General features: G+C 42.2%; 1 protein-coding gene across 1 annotated transcript in view; it reads right to left on the bottom strand.

The window, feature by feature from the left end:
- Window positions 1-14,929, bottom strand: part of LOC112264534 (thrombospondin type-1 domain-containing protein 7A-like) — a 163,943-nt gene that overhangs the window by 21,493 nt on the left and 127,521 nt on the right. The window contains exons 13-19 of the mRNA XM_042295454.1: window positions 9,443-9,709; window positions 5,072-5,250; window positions 4,334-4,339; window positions 3,771-3,904; window positions 3,396-3,549; window positions 388-529; window positions 45-160 (exon numbers count right to left, since the gene is read on the bottom strand). Coding sequence (XP_042151388.1) covers window positions 45-160; window positions 388-529; window positions 3,396-3,549; window positions 3,771-3,904; window positions 4,334-4,339; window positions 5,072-5,250; window positions 9,443-9,709 — 998 coding nt within the window. The remainder of the gene's footprint in view (window positions 1-44; window positions 161-387; window positions 530-3,395; window positions 3,550-3,770; window positions 3,905-4,333; window positions 4,340-5,071; window positions 5,251-9,442; window positions 9,710-14,929) is intronic.

Raw genomic sequence — 14,929 nt, 5'->3', positions numbered from 1 at the left:
TTAACGACTAATGAGCTTTGAAATGGAAAGAGAAGAACACACACCTCTTCACAGAACTTGAGGTCGACAGACTTGCCGTCACTTCGTACACAGTCCAGCATGCGTGTCTTTATGCCACTACCACACACAGCTCTCTCACTCAGCTGACATGTGCTCCAATCTGCATGAAGGAAAAAGAAAACAGGATAAAACCGAGACGGCCTTTCTCCCAACCTCTTTTCCTCTCCATTGCACTTAGTTCAATCTCAAATGTCATGCGGTCTAAATATACTCGAGGTAAGATGAAATTCAATAATGTATTTACCATCCAGAGCCATATTTCCATATTGATATACGTCTCTGGTACCAACCATTGCATAAAGTCATCCAGGCTGACATTTGCCTTACCGGTGATGTTATAGGAGTAGTGATAGCAGTTGCTGTTGAGGCTGCAGGGCTCGGTCTCCGTGGTGTTGGGGCACAGCTTCCCCTCTCCAGGTTGACGGATGAGGCATGCCGTCCTCTCTCGAGTGCTGATTTTGTTGCATGGCTTCAAGCAGAGAATAAGTCAATCAATCAATCATTCAGATTATTTTATAAAGCCGTTTCTACATCAGTCGGTGTCACAAAGTGCTTTTACCGTAACCTGTCAGGGAATCCACTTTTAGTTGGGCGTTTAATGCAAACCAAATATGAAACCCTGTTCAAGTGAAGTTACCACTTTCCGACTAGCAAATCGAAAAAGGTTTTCCATGAATATATTTTTCTTCCTACATTACTCTCTGTCTATTTCCACCTCTGCCCATTTTCCCAACCAACCCCTACTAGATAAACTGGTCTATTCAGGTGGTGGTGACAGGCGTTTCTATTTGGAGTGCTGTCTTCCCCTGCAGGGACATATTCCATATCCAAGGTAATTCATTTCCCCAAGGGATCCGTGGCAGAGTGCCTGGGAATGGGAGTGGCAGGGACTGTGACACGGGTGACCCCTCTTCCCACTAGAGGTTCACCACAGGCACACGCACGCACGCACACACACACACACACACGCATACACACACATACACACAGGGTGGTCACAGCATGCTATGTAGAGCTGCATAAGATCATCTTCCCTGCTCAGTCATCCCACCCTCTCTCCCTTTGTTCATTTCTCAGGATAAATCACAGCTATTCTCCCACCGGAGATCAATATCCACTGAATAGCCATCATTTAAATTGGTGTAAGCCTTGCTAGAACATCATACTAAATTGGTGAGAGCCCAGTAGGAGAAAAACACATACCAAATGGACATCACCTAAATGGCTACGAGCCTTGCTGGAGAATCACACTTAACGAATGGCATCCTTCGAAACTGATGAGAGCCCAACAGGAGAATCACACTTACCGAATTGCCATCGCTAAAATTGGTGCAAACCCAAAGTGAGAGTTGCTGGCAAGAGCTCTGCTGTGAATAGTTTTTTTTCACTGTGGGAAAATGGCCCAAACAGGTTAATGGAGAGTAGACACTTGGCATGATTGGCCAGTTATTAAATGTTAAGGTGTGAGACAGAGATCCATGGTGAGAAGCAGAACACCGCTGTGCTCTCCAGCTATGAGTTAACCCTTTAAGCAGTCTACTCTTGCTTTCAGTGTTCAGCACCACATAAATAAACTCAGCAAAAAAAGAAACGTCAACTACATGGGGCGGCAGGGTTAGAGCGTTGGACTAGTAACCGAAAGGTTGCAAGTTTGAGTTCCCGAGCTGACAAGGTACAAATCTGTCGTTCTGCCCATGAACAGGCAGTTAACCCACTGTTCCTAGGCCGTCATTGAAAATAAGAATTTGTTCTTAACTGACTTGCCAAGTAAAATTAAAAAATATATTTTCGGCAAACTTAACATGTGTAAATATGTGTATGAACATAACAAGATTCAACAACTGAGACATAAACTGAACAAGTTCCACATACATGTGACTAACAGAAACGGAATAATGTGTCCCTGAACAAAGGGGGGGTCAAAATCAAAAGTAACAGTCATTATCTGGGGTGGCCAACAGCTGCATTAAGTACTGCAGTGCATCTCCTCCTCATGGACTACACCAGATTAGCCAGTTCTTGCTGTGAGATGTTACCCCACTCTTCCACCAAGGCATCAGCAAGTTCCCGGACATTTCTGGGGGGAATGGCCCTACCCCTCACCCTCCGATCCAACAGGTGCCAGATGTACTCAACGGGATTGAGATCCAGTCTCTTCGCTGGACATGGCAGGACACTGACATTCCTGTCTTGCAGGAAATCACACACAGAATGAGCAGTATGGCTGGTGAAATTGTCATGCTGGAGGGTCATGTCAGGATGAGCCTGCAGGAAGGGTACCACATGAGGGAAGAGGATGTCTTCCCTGTAACACACAGCGTTGAGATTGCCTGAAATGACAACAAGCTCAGTCCGATGATGCTGTGACACACCGCCCAAGACCATGACGGACCCTCCACCTCCAAATCGATCCCGCTCCAGAGTACAGGCCTCGGTGTAACGCTCATTCCTTCGACGATAAACGCGAATCCGACCATCACTCCTGGTGAGACAAAACCACGACTCGTCAGTGAAGAGCACTTTTTGCCAGTCCTGTCTGGTCCAGCGACTGTGGGTTTGTGCTCATAGCGACGTTGCCAGTGATGTCTGGTGATGACTTGCCTTACAACAGGCCTACAAGCCCTCAGTCCAGCTTCTCTCAGCCTATTGCGGACAGTCTGAGCACTGAAGGAGGGATTGTACGTTCCAGGTGTAACTCGGGCAGTTGTTGTTTCCATCCTGTACCTGTCCCGCAGGTGTGATGTTCGGATGTACCGATCCTGTGCAGGTGTTGTTACACGTGGTCTGCCACTGCGAGGATGATCAGCTATCCATCCTGTCTCCCTGTAGCGCTGTCTTAGGTGTCTCACAGTACAGACATTGCAATTTATTGCCTTGGCCACATCTGCAGTCCTCATACCTCCTTGCAGCATGCCTAAGGCACGTTCACGCAGATGAGCAGGGACAATCGGCATCTTTCTTTTGTTGTTTTTCAGAGTCAGTAGAAAGGCCTCTTTAGTGTCCTAAGTTTCCATAACTGTGACCTTAATTGCCTGTCTGTAAGCTGGTGATGTTCATTAATTGTTTATGGTTCATTGAACACACATGGGGAACAGTGTTTAAACCCTTTACAATGAAGATCTGTGAAGTTATTTTGATTTTTAAGAATTATCTTTGAAAGACAGGGTCTTTCTGAGTTTAGCATAGAATACATTAGAATTGTACTGCATCAGTCCATCTACTGAGGTGGACATTTCTTTGCTCCCAACCAAACCCAGAAAACACAAAATATCTGAAATATTGCAAAGGGATAAAATAGGTGATAAAACAACAAGGTAGTCAGTATCTGTCCATACCAGTGAGCAGCGGCTCCAGACCCCCCAGTCAGACAGAACACAGTCCTCAGGGCAGGGCAGCTGGCTATCTCTGGCCCCAAGTGGCATCTCCTCTGGGTCACACAGGTAGTCCTCCACAGAGTCTGACGGCCCATCCATAGTGTTCTGCATACACCTGGACAGAGGGGGACAATAGGCTAGTAGTACTGATTTGGCCCTGTCATGCCAAATAGTGTCGTTGTTGTTGTGTCTCCCCCCTATTCGATCAGTTCTAGCTTCCGTTGCTAGGGCTGTTGCTAGAACTTGCACAATTCTGACCGGCCTACACTCCATTTGGAGCTGAAATTAATAAGTCAAATAGGTTAAGTTGTATCTATATGAGCTGTTTGTCCATACCTGACCTTTCTGGTCTGCACTCCTTCTCCACAGTTCTCCTTCAGGTCCACGTTGCTGACCTTCCAGACACTCCAGGGTTCAGCCACCCACACATACTGACCACAGTCACTGAGACACGGCACCACCTCATACACCTTGTGAGAGACCACTAGACTGTAAGCCATCTATAGTCACTATAGCCATATATAGCCATCTATAGTAACTCCAGTGAACTTTTAGTCATTTTTGTGTCATTTAAAAAAAATGTAATTGTGATTAATTGCATTGTCTGAAAGAGGAAAACACAATGAAAATATCCAAAATACATAAGCTAAAATCTACAATGCCATGTAAAAACAAGTTGACATTGAAATTAAAGAAAGTGTGCTTTCTCAATTTACCTAATTTTGCTAACGTTACTTTGGACAAAATCAAGACGTGAATATTCTTGTCATAAAAAATCATTTAAAAAATCTTAAATTACAGCTCGCTTAGTTATTTCAGAATCGCGATGAATCACAACTGGATCATCTGTTTTAATCATTTGACAGCCCCATATAAAAGGCAAGTGACAAGTCACTCACCTGAGCCTGTGGAGGGGGTCAGTCCATACACCCAGGAAAAGAAGAAGAGACCAGGGGGAAACAGACAACAGTATTATAATGAAGTTCAACATGTTCTCTTGATTCTCATAGATTTCACAGTTTCTTTCCCTTCTTTAATCTTACGAGTACAAGCCCTAACTCGGTAATGAATAAAACACCGAAAGATGTCCACTCTGGCTTCTTTAAAAAATAAACACTGTTTTGGTTCCTTTAATCTAATGCATTAAATCATAAGTATTTTAATTAAACATTGAAACAAGCCAGGGACCTCTACCATCTACCATGTTCTAGGTGAGAACAGAGAGTCAAGACCTGTCCAGAAACCCCTCCCGAGTAGCACAGTGGTCTAAGGCACTGCATCTCAGTGCTAGAGGTGTCACAACAGACCATGGTTCGATTCCAGGCTGTATCACAACCGGCTGTGATTGGGAGTCCCATAGGGCAGAGCACAATTGGCCCAGCATCTTCCGGGTTAGGGTTTGGCCGTGGTAGGCCATCATTGTAAATAAGAACTTGTTCTTATCTGACTTGCCTAGTTAAATAAAATAAATAAATATCCCTTACTCTTTACCCCCTAGACACTAAGTTGTGGAGATCTGAGTAGATTTGATTGATTTAAGCAATATGGTACAAATCTGTCCAATCTTCTTAGATCTCCGCAAGTGTCTAGGGGTTGTTTCTAAACAGAGCCAAGAGTGATGAACGTCCCCCAATCACCTGGTTGACGTGGTCGAGTTTGGGGCAAGGTCTACCACCATTGTAAGGCTTCTCCCTCAGCCACTTGGAACGCACTTTGACCCCGCTGCCGCAAGACTTGCTGCATCGTGACCAGTTGGACCACTCACTGAGTTTACAGTCAGACGGACAGGGGATGATGCAAGCCTCCTCAATATATCCTTAAACCAGAAAGAAAGATAACTAGGCTTCAGTTTCATCATCTGACAGTTTACACAGTTAGTGATGCATCAAGCTTCAGTTATACAACATGCTTGGGTTGGGTTGCAAAATTTAAACTCTAAAATATCTAACTGAACAGCACCTGGAGTAAATCCAGCATTCCTACTGATGAAAGAGAGGATTACAAAGAACTGCGATGGCAGCGCAGGGCAACACACACCATTATAACACTGTTTACTGGAGCTTGGCAAATACAATGAAACGAGAGAGCAGCAGCCTGTTGTGTGATTTAGAAGGCTGTTGTTTTCTGTGTGAGCCAGTCACACACACACACACAGAAAGAGAGAGAAAGAGAGAGAGAGAGAGAGTGAGAGAGAGAGAGAGAGAAAGAGAGAGAGAGAGAGAGAGAGAGAGAGAAAGAGAGAGAGAGAGAGAGAGAGAAAGAGAGAGAGAGAAAGAGAGAAAGAGAGAGAGAGAGAGAGAGGTCATGATTTTTTGTTTTTTGGCAGGAGTGCCTCTCTCTCGGCTTGTTATTTCTGTTTATCTGCACGAGGGTGGATTACTGAGCCTCATTTGTCCACTGAAAGACTAGGGAGGACATTGCTCTTAGCTGAAGCTAGTTCACAACACAGGAACCTGCGAGGATCCACAGTAATGGAAAATACATGAACATATTATGAATGAGGAATTTTCAAGTTCAAGTTTGAGTTATTATTTCTTAGATTCTTTTACATCTGGTAAATGTATGATTCTGAACTTTCTGACGTAAGATGAGATCAGAAGAACAAACAGAGTCTATTTTTCCCTCGAGGACATTTTACAAGCAAAGAGTAACAGCGTTATTAGAGGGAGATTTATTGTTGCCCAAATTGATTACCCCATAATCTCATTGAATTTGGGCTTTTGTTTGGTTATATATTTAGAATTCTTCTACATTTTATGGAAGTCACCTGGTTACCATTCCCAGAAGACCCACAAAACATAACAATTTGGAAACCACTCGTGAACCGAAATGAAAAGACGAATCAAGATGATCCAATTCCTGAGGAACTGACCCGTGTACGTTACAGACACTCTTCAGATACATCTAATACTACTACAGACTATATAGAGAAGCTACTATAAGACTGTTTTAACATAGATCCATCCTGCCAAGCCCACATAAAGCAGGGAATCCAATTGTCACTATAGTACCCATTATTAGACAGACTTTACGGTATTTTGTCTGTAAAAACAATCAGGAAATGTTTTTTAGAACCCAATTCATACAGTCCCATTTTTACCACATTCTTGCCGGGATAAGACATTTATATCTCCCGTTCACATGCCGGCAAGTTTAGGACTGGGAATAGAGTGGGCCGATGCGGGTGGATGTGTCTATGTTAATGAATCCATTGAATATACACTATCACAAAGAAATGCATTATTAATTGGTTTTAGGCAGGTCCTAAGAAACATTATAGGACTAATGAAATGTCTTTTTGAAAAGAATAGAAGGGCATATTTTGAGTTGGATGATGTTACTGGTCTGTGCAGTCGATAGGCGACATGGCTGGCAATGCAAATTAAATCAATATTTGTTTTGTTCATTAAACGGACAAGGCACACTTAGCCTACCCTGATCACAGTCAACACATATATTTATATTAGGCTTTATAGTATGCTAAGAATATAAATATAACAGAATAAAATGCAAACCTTGCGTCACAGCAGCGTGTAGAACCACTGTCATATAAAACATAGAAAACATTTAATCTCTTATATTGAGAGTATCTTCATCAACAACCTCTGTGGGTATTTGGAGATGTCTATACGCGATCGAGCAAAGATAATAGGCCTGCACTTGATTTAGGCTTCATTATTGCATGCTAAATGTTTCTGATCAGCGATAGATGAGCTATACCACCTCCACTTATTTTCCCAGCCAGAGAGTTAACCAAATATACAGACGGAGATTCAGAGAAACAAAATCACATTGATGATTAACAAGTCACAGGCTTTTGGTCGGGAGTAGGCCTAGGTTACTAATCGACAGAGTGAAGAGCAAAATAATCCACTAATTAAACTACATAATATGCTGAAAAAATGTTCTGATCAGTGTTAATAAATGAGCCAACTAGACAAGATGAGCAGCACTCATCTCAACTTAGCTAACATTTCCACAGTCTAATTGTAGCTTAACCAATATCCAAACGGAGAAAAATCTGCCTCTAAGCAGCACAAAAAGGTGCTGAAATAGTTGACCACACACGGGTAGGCTAATAATTCTAATATATTTTAATAGTTACAGTAAGCAACAGTTTGATACCTTCAATTGCATTAGTTTAATTTATTCCAATATTTTCGTCATTCAGTGATATTTATTGCCACAGTAATTGCCACAGTATTTATTTCTGGATCCATCCATTTGTGGTTAAGAAAGCAGTGCATGTGGTTGGTGGGCTATGGGAAGAGATGAGTGAAGTGACATGCCAAAGTTTAGAACTGCCAGGAGGACAGTAGTAAGGGGTGCTGCCTACAGTAAGAACCATCAATAGTTTAAGAGAGTAGTGCGTGCCAATGTCGCCTCAGTATTACCGCTACATTTCATACTAAGCCGTAGGCAGAACTTAACCGCAATCATGAGTAGGTCGGTTCACGGAAATAAAACTTTAGGTTTTGATATTGGCAACACCTTTCAGATATAAAAATATGGTGGAATGCTAAAGTTGTCTGAAAAATGTATTGGTTTGAAAGCTGTATAGGTAACCATTTACCTTCAATGAATTTGAATTCATTTTAATGTAATTTATTCATTTTATTTGTTTTTATTTATATTTAATGTATTTAAATTATTATAATAATTAGAGTAATAATCCAATTTAAAAAATACAATAAAATAATGTAATCTATAGCATGTGTGGGAGCCAATCAGGTAGGTTGATTGTGTTGTTGGAGCAATAGAGCTACAATACCAGTAACTCCTGTATAGCCATTGCATCATCACTGATCTCCTTGGGTTCCTTAAGCTTGAAAAAATGCCACCCTAATCCTTCACAGTGTGACATGTAGGGCACTTGGGCAGTGGTGATGGAGAGCTAGACACACAGTACAATAGCAGTAGCTAGTGTTTAACAATGGCTTGTGCCATCTCATCACGTCGCAACTCTACACTATCAACCACACCCCAGGCCCCATACTGCAAGTGGAGCTATGATTCATAAAGGCATGGGTTTTTACAGAGAACAAACACTGAAGGCCACTCACTGCTGTAAGCACTTGGTTTAGCGCTATAACCTTCCATGGGTTAACATGGAAGAGACAACAGCACTGTGATTCTTAACTTTCGTCTCAGCGTTGGTTCAAAGGCAATACTACTGTGTATTCCTGATAATACAGCTTGTTGGGACGAAAGCAGCTCTGATGCTCTACATGTGCATTGCATTCTCTTTGGGGTTTTAGGCTGGGATTCTGTATAAGCACTTTGTTACATCTGCTGGTTTAAAAAGGGCTATATAAATAAATGTGATTGGTTTAAATGTGATTAATGTTCCTGTGACATATTTGGGCTAAGGGCAGAGCGACTGCATCAAGCTGAGCAGGCCCTTCCTCTTCGTTATCGCATCGATTTGTTCTCTATTGAATTTACAATCAGTGGATGCTGAAAAGGACACAGTGAGAAGAGTGTTTACTCTGCACACTCAATCTGACATCAAATTGGTTCGAATGGAGCCACATCAAGAGAACACATATGTAAATGCTGGAATAAATACTTTCTTGATGGAGAGAACAAGGGAACAACATTATCGAAACGTATTCAATAATGAGCTGAATCAAATTGATGAGAAATCCAAAGACCAAAGTCAAAGCATTTTCAATTGCCTTATCTTGCATTTCTCCACACTTGTTTTCTGTTTTCTGTAACAGGAACTAACCTGTTCTGTGTATGATGATGTCATATCACTGAGCAGGCCTTTAAATGGAGATACAGACATCCACTATGAATCACAATGGCTATGTTAAATGCATATAGCTTCAAGGGAGTTGATGAGAGATGGAAGAGAGACACTGGATGTGACTCCCCGTGGCTGTTGCACCGTGACAAAGGTACTGCAGACTTACCATCATATCATCATCATACATAACGAGGTGATGTCCTCCTTATAGACATGAACAGTAATTGGATGTTGGTGAGAGGCCTGTAAGACTCACCGTGGCTGTTGCACCGTGACGTCTCCACCAGTCTGTTGTCCTGGTCGTAACACACCATGGCCTGGTAGCGGTAGCCCTGGCCACACTCCTTGATGTCCCCCTGGATCTTCATGCCCGGCTGGCCCTCCACACGGCCACCCTCAGGCAGGATGCAGTCCGACCAGTTCCCCACGGGCTGGGCGTTGTACTTGTTACAGGGGCAGTACTGGATCTCACTGAGTGGGTACACCTGGTTGTTCTTACACTGGTCTCGCTTTTTGCTCTTCCCTGAGAAGAGAGAAGGGAGAAAGGTAGGACAGGCGATCAATCAAAACTGATATGCAGCCTGGCTGTGTCTAACTCATACAACCCGAACGGCAATCACTTAGATTGGTAATAGACAAACCGGAGAATAACCATACCGAATGACAAGTATTGAAAGAAACGTTGTAAAAAGCCGATATCCTGGATCCAGATAAAGGATAGAGATGATCATATATATTTTTACTCAACATCCGCTAACTTGGACCAGGTGAAAATGGGGGGTTCAATACAAGTCACTTTTAGCAAAGTGAGTTTTTCCTGAAGAATCTCAGGGTCATATAGGATTATCTTATATAATCCTTATGCTATACATTCAACTGAACTCCAGGCATACTATGGAGGGCACTTAGACTGTTGACTGACCAAATAAGATTTGTGACACTCTGGCATCTGACTATGCAGTGATACTGTCTCACTCGCACTGGAACCTTAACGTCAAAGTCATGTCAAGTACTTCAGTCTCTTTACGTAGGAAGCTGCACTTAACAGATCTATAGGACCAGAGGAAATAGGATCTAACCCTCATACTAACCTTAATCATTAGGGGGATGAAATAAATAAATATGTGAGCCTGTATCGGTATTTAGGGATGACTTCTTCTGAACTTGCAAACTGTGGCCAAAGGCTCTAGTCACATTGTGTCTCTAGACAGACAAAAAGGACTAAGTTGGTGAGTTTACTGTACTTGTAGACCTAATACAGTCCACTGAGAGACAAAGAGAACTAACCTCAGGGGTTCCAGGATTTCCTCCATCAGCATAGCGAACTGCTTCAGAGACTGACAGTTTGGGGTTCTAATCAAATCAAGCTGTATTTATTCAGACATGGAATGCAATGCATTCTAATAAAAACGAATAAAAACAATACCAATAAAAGCTGAAATATTTACTACACAACAAACATAAAATTTAACAAATGAAAGAATGACAAAAGTGAAATGACTAAAAAACACCCTAAGGAAAGCTTAAAAGATGCGTTTTGAGATCTATTCCACAGTCCTCCTGTCATAATAACCAACAGAGGACATGGAAATCAGATTATATCCCAGAGAAATAGAAGTGCAGTGAATGTAAGTAACCTAATTATATATATTTTTTATGAGCATGGCCATATTTCTATTACACCATATTGGATGACTGTCATTCACATTCCATTAACCCAGTTCAATGTAACTGTGATAGGTTTAGGCTACTAAATGATACTCAAATTTTCCCTACACCCATCATGAGGTTGCTACAACCTAGCCTATGAATGAATGTTTACAACGTAGGTGTACAGGTCATGATCAAGGTGAGAGACAGTGACACATTCAATACCACCTTGCACACTCTTGCCAGAATCTAGCTGATATAGGGTGTAATCATTAGTCCAACAGTTGCAAATGAGAGTTTCTATTGGACAAATTAATGTATGTTTATCCCTGTTTTGTTCCGTTTGCTTCTGTTTAAGTTTAATATGCAGGCTGTTGGTCTAGCCAACCTGTCCGCTCAGCCCTATCCCCTCCTCCCTTCTCCGGACCATCTCTGGAGACCTTCTCCCATTCCTCACTTCCCTCCAACTCATTCCAGACCACTGGCTGCATCCCCTCTGACTTCAAAATGTCCCAAGTCGCTCCCCTCCTCAAGATACCAACACTCGACTCATCTGCCTTCAACAACTATAGACCTGTATCCCTTTTCTTTTCTTTCCAAAACACTTGATCAACTCTCTCATCTCTCTCAGAACGATCTTGTTGAGCCTAATCAGTCAAGACGGATCACTCAACTGAGATTGTGTCACGGAGGCACTCCACACTGCCAGAGCCCTATTCTCTGCCTTCTAGATCTATTCACTGCCTTCTACCCTGTGAACCATAATATACTCCTCTCCACCCTCTCAGGGATGGGTGTCAAGCTCTGCACCCTCTTTGATTGCATCCTACTTGGGAGGCTGCTCCAAACAGGTGTCATGGAGAGGATCTATCATCTGCACCACGTACTCTCACTACTGGTGTCCCACAGGGCTCGGTTCTAAACCTCTCCTTTTTGCTCTATACACCAAGTCTCTCAGCTCCGTCATATCCTCTCATGGTCTCTCCTATCTTTGCTATGCAGATGACACTCAACTACTTTTCTCCTTCTGATACCCATTTTGTGACATGCATCTCTGTGTGCCTGATAGATATCTCAGCTTGGATGTCGGACAACCACATCAAGCTCAACCTCAACCCCGGTAGGCCTGCCCGCTGAACGACCTCTGCATCTCGATTGACAACTCCACAGTGTCACCCTCTGAGAGTACAAAGAGCCGTGACCCTGTCGTTCTCTTCAAACATCAAAGCAGTGACTCGCTCTTTCAGGTTCATGATGTACAACATCCGTAGAGTACGACCCTAACTCACACAGGAAGCGGAGCAGGACCTAATCCAGGCACTTGTTCTCCCATCTGGACTTCCTGCTTGTGCAATAAAACCCCTGCAACTTATCCAGAATGCTGCAGCCCACCTGGTTTTCAACCTTCCCAAGTTATCCCATCTCACTCCACTTCTCGCACACTCCACTGGCTTCCAGACGAAGCTCTCATCCACTACAAGACCATGGTGCTTGCCTACGGAGCAGCAAGAGGAACTGCCCCTCCTACCTTCAGGCTATGTTCAAACCCTACACCCCAACCCGAGCACTCAGTTCTGCCACCTCTGGTCTCTTTGCCATCCCATAGGGTGAAGGGCCCAGTCCAAGCTCTCTATCCTGGCACCCGAATGTTGGAAATAGCTTCACCCTGAAGCTAGGACAGCAGAGTCCCTGCCCATCGTGCGAAAGCACCAGAAACCCTACCTCTTCAAAGAGGATCTTAAATAATCCCCCTCCTCCAAAACCAAAGAACTCTTTCCTTAACCAACACTTGCACTTGAAATATCAAGCCTTCTGGCTGTTTTTTGCAAGAATGAATGCAACGTTATAGTCTAAACCTTATGATAATATATTAAAAATAATCACTATGTGGTGGTCAGCTTGTTCAGAAAGTTTTCCAACAGAATTGGCAGAATGAATGCACCCCTTATCACATGCAAACACAGTTCACTTTCATAGCTACATACAAACAGAATGATCGTTTTGCTCATTGTATAATTTCTTCTCGCCTCTACATGCTCTCTGCCTCCTCTCACCTTTTCCCTTCGCATGTGAACTTCAGAGCACAATACATCAGTTGTCTGTGACCAGGTGAAAAACCTTTCCAAGCCAAACCTTCATATCAATACCGCTAACCACTACACACAGCCTGCATCATTGTCACCATATTAGCTGAGGTCATAGTCAATATAGCTTCTAGAACTAACACGTTAGTAAACCCGATATAATCATGCAGTACAGTGTACAGTTAGCGAGCAGTTTAGCAGTTACACCTGCGGGCCCCGGTGGCAATAAATTAATGAAATCAAACACTTACCTTGACTTGGAAGAGTTCCAGTGTTGGACAGCCATAGTGAGCTAGTTAACATAGCATCCCTCTATGTTTAAGCCGGGTATTTGAATAGGCTAAACTAGCTAGCAGGATTCGCTAGCTAAGTGAAAGTGAAAAAATATAGCTAGCTCTCTCTCTCTCTCGCTTCTCCTTCATTTCTAAAGAAATTAATTTGTTCAAAATTATTTTCTTTCTCTCTGAGTTAACTACTCACCACATTTTATGCACTGTAGTGCTAGCTATCTGTAGCTTATGCTTTCAGTACTAGATTCCTTATCTGTTACTTTGATTGGGTGGACAACATTTCAGTTCATATTGCAAGAGCTCTTATAGGTTAGAGGACATCCTCCGGGTTGTCATAATTACTGTGTAAGTCTATGGAAGGGTGAGAACCATGAGCCTCCTAGGTTTTGTATTGAAGTCAATGTACCCAGAGGAGGACGGAAACCATCTGTCCTCCGGCTACACCATGGTGCTACCCTACAGAGTGCTGTTGGGGCTGTTGAGGCTATAACCTTCATTGTAAAACAGTGTTTTTAATTCAATTATTTGGTGACGTGAATAGATTTAGTATATATTTTTTATGTTTCACTATTTTTATTTTCATGAAATTCACTGAGGAGGATTGTTTATCCCTTCATCCTCTGAGGAGCTTCTACTGATATCCACATGTAATTGAATTCCACAGTTTGCACTGAAACTGTCTGCTTTAGGAAGAAGCCCACTGTGGGCAGCCCACTCAGTACCATTGATTTAAATGTCACTGATATGTCTACCTCAGATGAGCCTCTCGGAATAGCACTAAAAACACACAAGCAACCCAGAAGAGGACAAAAATAGCCTATAGTAACATATGTAGCATAATAAACAAGGTTTATGAAATTAACAACTTATTAACATCAGAAAACATTAATATTCTGTTCATCTCTTATTAAACACACTTAGATAATTCCTATGATGATGCAGTAGTAGCTAGAGTATACAATGTTATAGAATACAGTATATAGTAAAGATAGAAATGCAAATGGTGGAGGTGTTGCTATGTAGGGCCAGAGTCATATTCCTGTTAGGCTGAGAGAGGATATCTCATGTCAGATGATGTAGAAGTAAAATGGCTATGGGTTCATCTGCCTCAACTAAAGCCTATTCTCGTAGGAAGTTGATATAGACCAACAAGTGCTAAAACTCAGTATTTGGACTATGAATGCTGGATAATGTATGTGATATCAACAGAGAAGTATATTTTCTGGTTGACCTGAATATTGACTGGTTGTCATCAAGCTGACCACTCAAAAATAAGCTACCCATCGGATGTAGTGATCATAATAGACAAAAAATTAAAAACTAAGTTACGAAGACTGGACCTACAATTGTGTATAAGCAATCATAGAAGAGTTTTTGCAAGGATTCCTATTTCGAAGATATGAAAAATATTTGTTGGTCTGATGGATGTTATGAGGAACAATCTCACGCCGCACTTGAAGCACTTATGAAACTGCTTCTTCCGGTTACTGATAGGCATGCGCCCATCAAGAAACTAACTGTTAAAACTGCTAAATCCCCATGGATAGACGATGAATTTAAAGACTGTATGGCTGAGAGGGATGAGACAAAGGGAAGAGCAAATAAGTCTGACAACATAGACGCAAACATACAGTAAATTGAGAAATCATATAACTAACAAAAAGAAGAAGAAACTATACTATGGAATGAAGATAAATTATATAAAGAATTATAGTAAAA

The sequence above is a fragment of the Oncorhynchus tshawytscha genome, linkage group LG13, assembly GCF_018296145.1.
Source record: "Oncorhynchus tshawytscha isolate Ot180627B linkage group LG13, Otsh_v2.0, whole genome shotgun sequence".
Lineage (NCBI taxonomy): Eukaryota > Metazoa > Chordata > Actinopteri > Salmoniformes > Salmonidae > Oncorhynchus > Oncorhynchus tshawytscha.
The sequence above is the reverse complement of the archived record's forward strand: the minus strand, read 5'-3'. Positions and strand labels throughout refer to the sequence as shown.